The sequence below is a fragment of the Micromesistius poutassou genome, assembly GCF_964030765.1.
Source record: "Micromesistius poutassou genome assembly, chromosome: 12".
NCBI classification, from domain to species: Eukaryota; Metazoa; Chordata; class Actinopteri; order Gadiformes; family Gadidae; genus Micromesistius; species Micromesistius poutassou.
Genome location: NC_140282.1, coordinates 1030323 through 1041900, shown reverse-complemented (window position 1 = coordinate 1041900; position 11578 = coordinate 1030323). Strand labels below are relative to the sequence as shown.

Genomic DNA, 11578 nt, shown 5'->3' with positions numbered 1-11578 from the left:
CACCATTAGTATCGGTTTTAGTAGGCCTCGGTCTGCCGCTACTCGTCGTAACCTTAAATAACACACATTTGTTGACATTGGCATTTGTGAATGTAACCCACAAGAAGTATGCTGCGTGTTTGTTTGTCCTTAGACTTATACTTTGAATTTTGCTACCACCTAGCGGTACAATGCTGAAACACGGCATTTGCACGTATTTGTCGAACTGAGGTTGCAACGCGCTTTAAAATATTCATAACACTTTTTGTGTCTTGTATATTGTATGGAAAAGAATCACAACACAATGTCGGAGTCCACATGAATATTTAAAAAATAAAGTGACGGTCGGTCCGCCCAAACGCCGTCGCCGTCGCGTTTGGTCCTCCGTGCGACCCGTACACCGGTCACGTGATCAGAACCACCAGGGGCTACCACAGCTCGCTTGCTAGTTCTGGGGAATCGGATTGTTGTTCGGGAAGCTTCTGCGACACAAGTGTGACTTTATTAGCGCCCATCTCCCTCCGTAGCGATGGCGTACCAGCTGTACCGGAACACGACGCTGGGGAACAGCCTCCAGGAGAGCCTGGACGAGCTGATCCAGGTAACGGGGCTAGCCGCTAGCGCGCCTTTCCAGGGGAGCCCTGTCACATGTCGGGGTTCGAATGATGTTATCATCCGTGTGGGTCTGGATCCGTGTGGGTCTGGATTCATGTGGGTCTGGGTCTGGATCTGGACCTGGACCTGGACCTGGATCTGGATCCATCTGGATCTGGGTCTGGACCTGGACCTGGACCTGGGTCTGGGTCTGGATCTGGACCTGGATCTGGATCCATGTGGATCCGGGTCTGGGTCCTCTGGCTGCTGGAGATGTTGTTCGTTTTGCGGGGACAGTCGTAAGCGTTGTCCGTGTTCCCTCCCTTGTAGCCCGCAGGGAGGCGAACCCTAAACACGAGGATGTGTTCTGTGTTATTCTGCCGGCGAGCCGTCCGTCCGTCGTGTGTGTTTGTGTTTATTTTAAACCGTCTCGACAGTTATCATTGAGTTAGATAACTACAGCCCTTACAGCCCTTCACAATAGTGTCTCCAGAGACGCTCCAGCCACGTCAGCAGTTCATTGTTGTGTTGTTTGTCTCCTCTTATTTGTTCTAGACCCAGCAGATCACCCCCCAGCTCGCACTACAGGTGCTGCTCCAGTTCGACAAAGCCATCAACACCGCCCTGGCCAACCGGGTACGGAACAGGGTCAACTTCCGGGTAGGTGGTCTATAAATCAACATCATCTATAGCCCCTAGCTCAACGTGTGTGTGTGTGTGTGTGTGTGTGTGTGTGTGTGTGTGTGTGTGTGTGTGTGTGTGTGTGTGTGTGTGTGTGTGTGTGTGTTGAAAATTTGGTACTGATTTGCATACATATCCTTTTCCTGGGTAAAGAACATGATGTGCTGATGCAAATGTTGAGCTTTACTTTCTACCGATTTCAACAAGCAGAAACCTGAGCAAGAAGCCCAGTGGTGATGAGGTTAAAGAGAGAACATGTATGACAGGAACGAGGAAATGTCTTTCATTTACTAAACTCATGTTCTGTTTCACCTCCAGGGCTCACTCAACACCTACCGGTTCTGTGACAACGTGTGGACGTTTGTGTTGAACGACGTGGAGTTCAGGGAGGTCACTGACCTGGTAAAGGTGGATAAAGTCAAGATTGTCGCTTGCGATGGAAAGAGTAAGTTAACTCTTCACAAGGACTTCTACAAAAATATTCATGTATCGAGTTGGGATTACTTGTTATACAAGTTAAATTCACAATGTTCGACATTTCAAGTCGCTTGAAACTTAAAATAACCGCGATGTCTGTAGTCAATGTTATCGATACATTCACATCCAATAACTGATAACTGATATTCTACAAATAAACAATGGCAGCCAGCCTCTAGCTCCCTGTTTACAGTAGTTTAATATTGAATCCCACTCACCCAGACAGCTTAATTGCTACGGTTGTTTGCGTCACAGGGAATCAATGAAATACAAAAATGAAAATATACTTTTTATTTCATTGATAGTAAACATTTAGTTTGTGTGTGTGTGTGTGTGTGTGTGTTGTGTACATTTGTATGTTGCTCTTGCCTTTAAGGACAGATTTCCAAAACGTCTGTGTTTGGGTTAGTGTCTCCGTCATGCTGCTGCCTTCACTTGTTCCACCACATCTGAACCTTCACTCTGCCCTTCTCCCTCAGACACTGGGTCCAACGCAGCTGAGTGAAGGACAAGATCTGTTGACAAGATGGAAAACGGGGCACAGGACAAACCCTTAACCACAGTCAAGACTGTATATATATAATTTATTACAGCAATTTTCTGTAAAGAAGAGATGAAACAAACGGTGTACATATATGACCTTGAAGGGGTAGGACCAGGGCGTGATCGGACCAGTCTAGCCATAGTAGTTGCATGATTCTTACTTTTTGTTTTTTTTTATCAGGCAAGAGCCACATTTTGAGTGGTATTGTTGAGCTGAGTCATCTTTAATAAACCTATATTTGAAATTAAGTGTGTACAATATGTTCATGAAGGATGGTCAATTGCAGCATTATTTGCTGCTGCACCAGTTACTTAAAATAAAACTGTTTATTCAGTGTTGCTTGAAATGTGGCGTTTTACCGCAAACTCACTGCTTTAGCGCCATTTGTGAGCTTGAATGCCCCTACCGATCTAACCGAATGAAGTTTGCATATAGTTGGAACTATAGATTACCCCCCCCACACACACACACACACACACCTTTTTAGGAGAGCTATAACCCATCCGTCAAACATCCCTCGGGACTTGAAATTGCATAAGACACATCTTTCTGTCTTCTATTATGCCTGGATCTATGCATATGCTAATGTGGCATACGCCTGGATGCCATACACGGTAATTATCAGGGATGGGCACTTTAGAGGAATTTAATTTAATGTAGGAATTTAATTTAATGTAGATTTGACCTTGGATAAACTAAGCTGTCACCTGAGATAAGGACATAGCTGGGGATCATCAGCATATCTTCAAAATCCCACTGGGACCCCAGGAAGAAGGTAGAATCACATTGCCCGAAGTTTTAAAGACGATACAGAACAGAATTTGTCTCATACGGAACAAAATACATCCCATGTCTCCATCCTCTGTCTCTTACAGAACATGATACATCCTCTCATACAGAACATGATACATCCTCTCACACAGAACATGATACATCCTCTCACACAGAACATGATACATCCTCTCATACAGAACATGATACATCCTCTCATACAGAACATGATACATCCTCTCATACAGAACACGATACATCGTCTCTCATGCAGAACGTTGCCCTGCTCCAAGCCGTTCTGTCTATTCTCTTGCCCTCCATTCCAGTGTCTTTTTGTCTTTTTGTCTTTACCCCTTTGATGAATATGTTTATCTGGCATGTTAATATCGGTGCACTTGTATGTGTATGGATTTCGTGCCGAAAATGCATGGACATAAGTTTGTGTCCCAGTCCAGAAGTGTTTATTTATGATTGATGATTCATTTTATAAAATCAAATACAGTGCAATTCTGTGTTTTAGTTATATGGCTATGTATTGTATGGTGATGTACAATATGATGCAGTAATGCAAAGCACTTTATTGCAATGTATGCCACTTAAACACATTTATTATGGTTGCCTTGTTGTTTTGAAATACTCAATTTAACAAGGTTTTTTGTCCGATGCTCACTCAATGAAAAACAGCAGAACTTCTAGTGTCACACTCGTATACATCCAACAGTGAGTTGATCCATTGTTGCACGTTTTAGTAATCCCTTTTCCCCACAATCCTTTGATAAAAGCATTTGCCTGATGTCCCTTATAGCACTCTCATAGAAACATACCCTAAACACTTCGTATGCCTCATGCACACTTTGTCAAAAGCTGTTTCAGAGCGCGAGTTGTTCTAAAGTAGATTTACCTTCAATAACCATTTGTTAAACCTCCATCCATTTAAGTGCAGTGGCCCGCTGCCCAGCAGTGTCCGTTAATCCTGATTACGGAGGAGAGGAGGAGAGTGGACAGGAGAACAGGGGTCTATAGATCAGGATGCTGGTGAGCTGTCGAGCTAAACTTCCAGAGCATCATGTCTCACTTTAAGGCCCGGTACGTAGAGGAGACAACGGGCGTTGTGCTACCTGGAGACGTGTTGGTTCTCCACCAGGTCGGCTGTTGGTAGCTGTGTGTCTGATTTTGTGTGTAAGTGCGCAGGCCAGTCAAAATGTCCTGAAGCTGTTGAAGGGCAACAGCCGCGTTGAGAGGAGTTATGACAGACGATGAGGACACGGTCTGAGACGGAGGAAGAGCATCGCGGTACCCCGGGAGAATGGAGGGCAGGGGTCTGGGTGGAATGAAGAAGAGTGGCTCCACCAGGCGCGCTTCCATTAAGCGCAGCGCGTCGTCCAGCTCCCAGAAGGTAAGATCCACCTGGAGAACCACGTTCCACACTGCTTTTATTTTAACAATGTCAATATTTTTTTGGAATGAAATCCATTGACTTTGGTATGCTTGCATTTGGTATTCCCTAAACCTCTCTGTGAGTGTCTTTGGAAATGCTCCTCGTTATAGTTTCCAGTAAAACGGACCTAGCCAGAAATCAGTGTAGCTGTGCAGAACAGAACTGGGTGGCATTGAAAAAAATATATCAACTTTTTACTTAACCGGGATATAGAAGGACATTTCCAATAATACATTTATAAAATGACGGACAGGAACATACATTTAGAGAGCAACGGTGTGGAGTGAGCCTTTAAAGAAAACATATAGACCGGTTTGAATTAGAGGATTCCCTTTCTAGGTTAAACACATGATACTGCATCATGCATAACCTGTGGTTTGCTGATGGGGTGACCTGGTCACCTGTCCTCTACTCCCCTTCAAATTGAATTGAAGGGGAAGTGGTAAGGTACCGGCCAATCAGAGGCTGAATCAGGACAGATTGTGTACAGATGTGTGGGTGTGGGGGTGGGGGTGGGGGCGAGGTACTGCAGCCTAGACAGATCCCTGCAGGCGTCCACGCTAACCTTTTACAAACTTAACGGTTAGGAATATATTTGGCTTTTTGTGAAAGACTCCATGTTCAACGATATGTGTGCATAAACCTAGCCTTAAGTTTCAGCTAGTCAGAAAAGTGTGATATGCACGCAGTCAACTTACCATTTATATGACAAAATAGTGTGATATACATGCAGTCAATTTAATTTTATCTAATTAATATTCAATTGATATGACAGATAGATCGCAGACAGGAGATCTTGCAAACGTTTTGATTTTGAGAGGATCTGTGGTTGAAGTTGAAGCCCTCTTTGGAGAGACGGCCGAGGCCAATGAGACACTTTAGATAGCGGAGTACGGCATTAGAGCAATATGTGGAGGGCAGGGGTGAGCCCAGCAGCTGTTCTGCGCAGAGACAGAGAGCGACCTGTGTGTTAAAGTAGGAGAAGGAAACGGTGAGGAGCATCTGGCCCGAGCTAAGCTTCTCATTGTGCTCTCATGTGCATAATGCACTGCAGTCACGTACGTCATGAGTCCAATCCCAGGAGAACGGGGCTGAGGGTCAAGGGCAAAAGCAAAGGGTCAAGAGACAGGTCAGGGGAAGAAAGCACTGATTATCTACTGTCTGTCTCTCTGTTCATCCATCCATCTGCACATCCTCTCTAGTGTGGCTCGGCTATGCACAGGGGTTTAGTGGTGGTGAAAGTCTCCAAAATGGTTTAGTCTCCATCGTCACAAATGTACTACACAAATATAATAACACAAACCATTTTTACAGTTATAATAAACAACATAAAATGAACAATGACTTCAAAGGGTTACGCAGAGAATCCTTAAATACACACTATACACTTATACAGGATTACCAAAGAGCAGTAAACTGTGAAACAGGTTCTGTAAAGGTTCCAGATCAACACCATGGGGACTAGTGGCCACTGAGGAAATCCACCTTAAAGTCCCCTTCTGGTTCCCCTTCCACTGGGGGAGTTTTCTTCATGGAATATCTCTGTAATGAAACAGGACATGAGCTGGAGTTCTGCCCCCCCGCAGTGGACGTCTCCAGCCCAGGCTCTGCGCCGTCCTCCCCAGATTGACTATAACATCATATGTACTATAACAGTACAGTCCTATAACAGTACAGTACTATAACAGTACACAGGACTGCCGGATCCCGGTAATATACCAAGCCATGTTGCATGCACAGCGCTAGTCTTACAACGTTGCAATTGGTCCAATACCAGATGATTCTGTACTTTATCTAACATTTTATTATATAGTTGAAATACCCCTTTATTATCTAGAAGCAGTGACATAGGCCAGATAGATGGGGCCCCGTGTTAATATCAGTTTAGAGGCAGGGCCATAGATGGGCCCCGTGTTAATATCAGTTTAGAGGCAGGGCCATAGACGGGGCCCGTGTTAATATCAGTTTAGAGGCAGGGCCATAGATGGGCCCCGTGTTAATATCAGTTTAGAGGCAGGGCCATAGATGGGCCCCGTGTTAATATCAGTTTAGAGGCAGGGCCATAGATGGGGCCCGTGTTACACACTGCATACCTTGTGGTAACATCTCTTTAAGAGGGGGGCTGACCCTGAGGGCTGATCGCCAGACTGCCGGTCTTGTGTTTGTCAGCCTCATTGATGTTGGCTATGTGAAGACTATTGTATTATTGGTTAATAGCTAGTGCAAAAAGTGGCTGAAAATGTAGATACCAGCACTCATCACTCGGAAAAGAATACGTATTTTTCTAAGCACGATAAATGTAGTATAATATGATGATGTTATTTTGTGCAAGCAAAAATATTATTTGGTTGCAAAATAGTATAAATTCACTCAAATATACACACAGCAAGATAAGATGAAATCTAGATGTCAAATCAAAGAGTTGCCCTTTTCAAAATCCCTTTTATCTTTGCTGTTTCATCATCATCATCATCATCATCCTCATAACCAGTGATGTAACTGCTTGTTATGGGATAACATTTTGTTTTGTTCCTTGTAAACCACTGATAATCTCATAATGAAGCCTAAATCCTCCCGCTCCATTCCTTGTTTATTGTTTTTGTCCTAATGAACGCGGCCCTGTGGCCGGGTTAAGCGGGGGGGGAGGGGGGGGGGGTGTTGGCGTGTTCCAGTCAAATTGGGTCCTCTTGACTCCTGAGGAGTGATCACCTGATGTCATTCATCAGCAGCTGCCCACAGGACGGCCGTGCTGGGCGGATTTGTGCGGTGAAAGGGTGTGCGTTCAGCGTTTGAATGGGAGGACTGTTCGTCGTGAGGCTGTACTCGTCAAAGTGCGCGTGGATTTGGTTAAGAACCCTTATTCGTTGTATCACTCCACTTCTCTTGTGTACATGGATGTTATCATCATGCTTTTATCGAGTTCACCGGGACATACAAAAGTTGTTTTGGTCAAAATGATAATCATGAACCAGAAACTTGATACGTTCTGAAACAAACCAGCACCTAATTCACCCAATTATGCAAATTGTCCTCAACACAAGCAGCAGGGGGTCGGACATAATGAAATTAAACGGCAACATTGCAACTGGCCTACATCCTCTTTCCTTTATCTTCCGACAATACTTTCTGTTTACACTTCCTCTGTTCCTCTGTTTAAACTCTGTTTAAACTCTCTATAATCTGCACAACTAACTAGATGAAATAGAGATCTAGGAGGAGAAAGAGAATGTGTGTGTGTGTGTGCGTGCGTGCGTGCGTGCGTGCGTGCGTGCGTGCGTGTGTGCGTGTGTGTGTGCGTGCGCGCATGTGTGCGTGCGTGCGTGCGTGCGTGCGTGTGTGTGTGTGTGTGTGTGTGTGTGTGTGTGTGAAAGAAAATGAACATAGCCAGGGTTCAAACGGTGCATCATGGGACTGGCAGCAGGATTACCTTGGCCTGCAGTCATGGGACTGACTGAACAAAGGCCCTTCCAGCTCACATGCTGGTCATATGAACCCTGCTGCATAAAGTGAACTGGTTTCATACTGGGCTTCACTGGGCAGCCAGGCTCCTGCAGCGAGCCTCTTGAAGACGCGGGCCGGTGCAGAGAGAGAAGGCGCTGGTGTTCTGCTAGAGGTTGCTGCCGCTTGTGCTCAGGGATGGACGACGTTGAGAGCTGAAGGTAAGATCTGCCACGGCGGGCGGGCGGTACAGCCCAGCTGCTGAAGGCTTTCGTCTGGTTCATCTGGTGTGTAGCGTTGTCTGACTGGCGGGAGCTCTTTGGTTGACCTCTGAATGTGTGTTTTCACCTCCAAAAGACTCCAAAACCGGAGTCTCGTCTAACCACGTGGTACCTACCTGTTCCATTTTAGCAATAATAAAACTTGATATATGTTTTCTCAGGTATGTGTTTTAAAAAAAAACTTAAGATAATCGAATCTCCAGCCTCCAGTAAAAATGTATTACATATTTACTTGATTTGTTACTTGATGAATCATTTAATTAGCCCTGTATTACATTTCAGACAAATAATTATGTGTATTAATTTATTCGTCAACATGCTTGAAAAATGGAGGCTTTCGTGGCTCATGATGAATGTGAAATGAACTGCGTTTGATTCCACAGAGTGTAAAAAAAGGGCATTGTAGCTTTTGCTTATAAGTCATGGACTTAACCATGTGAGTTTAATCCAGACCATTATCCAGAGTGAATGTATTTTACAAAGTGCAGTCCGGAGCCCCTGGGCAAATACTGTGGCCTAACAATACACTAGGATATATAATAATACAGTCATTAGAGATATGGATATGGATTTTCTCTTTCTTTCTCTCGCTCTCTCTTTTTTTTTCTCTCTCTTTCTCTCTCTGTCTCTCTCTCTGTCTCTGTCTCTGTCTCTCTCTCTCTCTCTCTCTCTCTCTCTCTCTCTCTCTCTCTCTCTCCCCAGGGTGCGTTCCCGGTCTTTGTGTCTGCGTTAGGATCGGATTAGAGCAGAGTCTGTAAGAGGCTTAACTGTGCGGCACTTTGTGATGAAAGGGCTTTGTCCCAATTAGACGGACACATCCACATGATTGTCATGATAACCGCTCCCAGACGCCTTTCTGCTACTAAGTTGCGTGGGGGTGGGGGGGGGGGGGGGGGGCGGGGGGGCGGTATACGCTCTGCATGCAACAGGCCATCACATGCAGAGTTTTATGTTCAAATGTCTCTTAAATATAAACCATGTATCGGGGTTATCACACTCTTGTTCATCATCACAGCGGTTATATGTTCATTCTGTTCTGTGGTATAGAATGTGTTTTCTACTTTTGTGTATTTCCACTCATCAGGGTCTACTTAAACCCGCTCTAGCTCTTCAGCATTCTGGTGTCTATGCTTTGACCCCCCCTCAGCTACAGAGAGCGTGGATAGAGAGAACATTCCAGAAAAGAGAATGCGTCCAGATCATCCCCAGTAAAGACGCGACCAGGTAATGAGTTCAGCTCACCGACCTGAGGCTCAGTTTCACGAGAGATCTTTCTGGAACGCTACAGCGCACACGCTGAACTGAAACAACAATTAGGCAACTTCATTTAGAGTGTTGCAAATGTGTCACACAGTGATGGCTGTTTCTGACCGTTTGTTTTAAATAAATAAATAAATTAAACTGAAAATAAAAAGGGTTTTATATTGTATACTCCACAAAACTTTATTTATCCCAAGATGGGCAATTTAGTTCACAGTTTCCAGTCCCACATAATAAATGACTTAATAAGTACAGTAAATAGCAATAAGAGGAAGACAAACCGTATCAACAGCAGTCCAACACACACAGTTAACTAAGAGGAGCACCCTGCTGTGCTCCCCACCTACTCCTGACGTTGGTCATCGTTTAGTAACCCTCTCATCTGTGTCCGTCGTCTGTGCCTTCAGGTGCAGCTGCGGTCAGCTGGTGACCCAGCATGGGGGCCTCCCCCCCGGGGCCCCGCCCAAGGAGGAGGCGGCCCCCCCCCCTCTGGTGCAGGTGGTGGACCTGCCCCCCGAGCGCTGGTCTGTGGCCAAACACACGCAGGTGTCCCCCACCGACGCCTACGGCAGCCTGGAGTTCAAGGGCGGCGGCCACGCCAACAAGGCCATGGTACAGAGCACGGGCACGCACACACACACACACACACAGGCACGCACGCAGGCACGCACACACGCACACACACACAGGCACGCACGCAGGCAAGCACGCATGCACACACACACAGGCACGCACGCAGGCACGCACACACACACAGGCACACACACAGGCACGCAGGCACGCAGGCAGGCAAGCACGCACACACACACACACACAGGCACGCACGCAGGCAAGCACGCAGGCACGCACGCACACGCACACACACACAGGCACACACGCAGGCAAGCACACACACACACGCACACACACAGGCATGCAGGCACGCACACACGCACACACACAGGCACACACGCACGCAGGCACGCACACACACACACACATTTAAACTTCTTTATTTATGTCTGCAATTCATAATAAAGGTACTTAAGGACATAAATGTTACAGATACAAAACATTGCTCAGGCATGATCCGGCAATGTGCGCCTGATGACAGTTCAAACAGCAGATTATGTATACACACAACACCTTCTCCTCCACACACACACACACACACACACAGACAGAGACAGACAGACAGACAGACAGACAGACAGACAGACAGACATACCTGCACACAAAGACACACACACTTTTATTTTGTCATATCTTTTATTTCTGTATTATGTTCTTTATGGGATTGGGTTGAGTTGACGTGTTATTCATAATTAAACAGAGGGCTGAAACATATCCCAGTATACATACACAGTACTATAAAGAGGTACTATAAAGAGGCCCTGTATCACGGTAAAACCCTGTGTTTCTGGTACTATAAAGAGGCCCTGTATCACGGTAAAACCCTGTGTTTCTGGTACTATAAAGAGGCCCTGTATCACAGTAAAACCCTGTGTTTCTGGTACTATAAAGAGGCCCTGTATCACAGTAAAACCCTGTGTTTCTGGTACTATAAAGAGGCCCTGTATCACAGTAAAACCCTGTGTTTCTGGTACTATAAAGAGGCCCTGTATCACAGTAAAACCCTGTGTTTCTGGTACTATAAAGAGGCCCTGTATCACAGTAAAACCCTGTGTTTCTGGTACTATAAAGAGGCCCTGTATCACAGTAAAACCCTGTGTTTCTGGTACTATAAAGAGGCCCTGTATCACGGTAAAACCCTGTGTTTCTGGTACTATAAAGAGGCATGGCCCTGTATCACGGTAAAACCCTGTGTTTCTGGTACTATAAAGAGGCCCTGTATCACAGTAAAACCCTGTGTTTCTGGTACTATAAAGAGGCCCTGTATCACAGTAAAACCCTGTGTTTCTGGTACTATAAAGAGGCCCTGTATCACAGTAAAACCCTGTGTTTCTGGTACTATAAAGAGGCCCTGTATCACAGTAAAACCCTGTGTTTCTGGTACTATAAAGAGGCCCTGTATTACGGTAAAACCCTGTGTTTCTGGTACTATAAAGAGGCCCTGTATCACAGTAAAACCCTGTGTTTCTGGTACTATAAAGAGGCCCTGTATCACAGTAAAAC

At 45.5% G+C, this 11578-nt stretch overlaps 2 protein-coding genes across 2 annotated transcripts in view; both read left to right on the top strand.

The window, feature by feature from the left end:
* The first annotated feature begins 387 nt into the window (after positions 1-387).
* On the top strand, positions 388-2549 carry gtf2a2 (general transcription factor IIA, 2). Its single transcript, XM_084476066.1, has 4 exons — positions 388-580; positions 1129-1233; positions 1573-1699; positions 2211-2549. Exons 1-4 carry the CDS (start codon positions 509-511, stop codon positions 2234-2236), a joined length of 330 nt encoding a protein of 109 aa, XP_084332192.1. The 5' UTR covers positions 388-508; the 3' UTR covers positions 2237-2549.
* Positions 2550-4352: 1803 nt separating this feature from the next.
* LOC311356080 (transient receptor potential cation channel subfamily M member 1-like) overlaps positions 4353-11578 on the top strand; it is a gene marked incomplete at both ends in the record, with an annotated part of 26280 nt that continues 19054 nt past the window's right edge. Inside the window, 3 exons of the mRNA XM_084475860.1 lie at positions 4353-4442; positions 9351-9427; positions 9871-10075. Coding sequence (XP_084331986.1) covers positions 4353-4442; positions 9351-9427; positions 9871-10075 — 372 coding nt within the window. The remainder of the gene's footprint in view (positions 4443-9350; positions 9428-9870; positions 10076-11578) is intronic.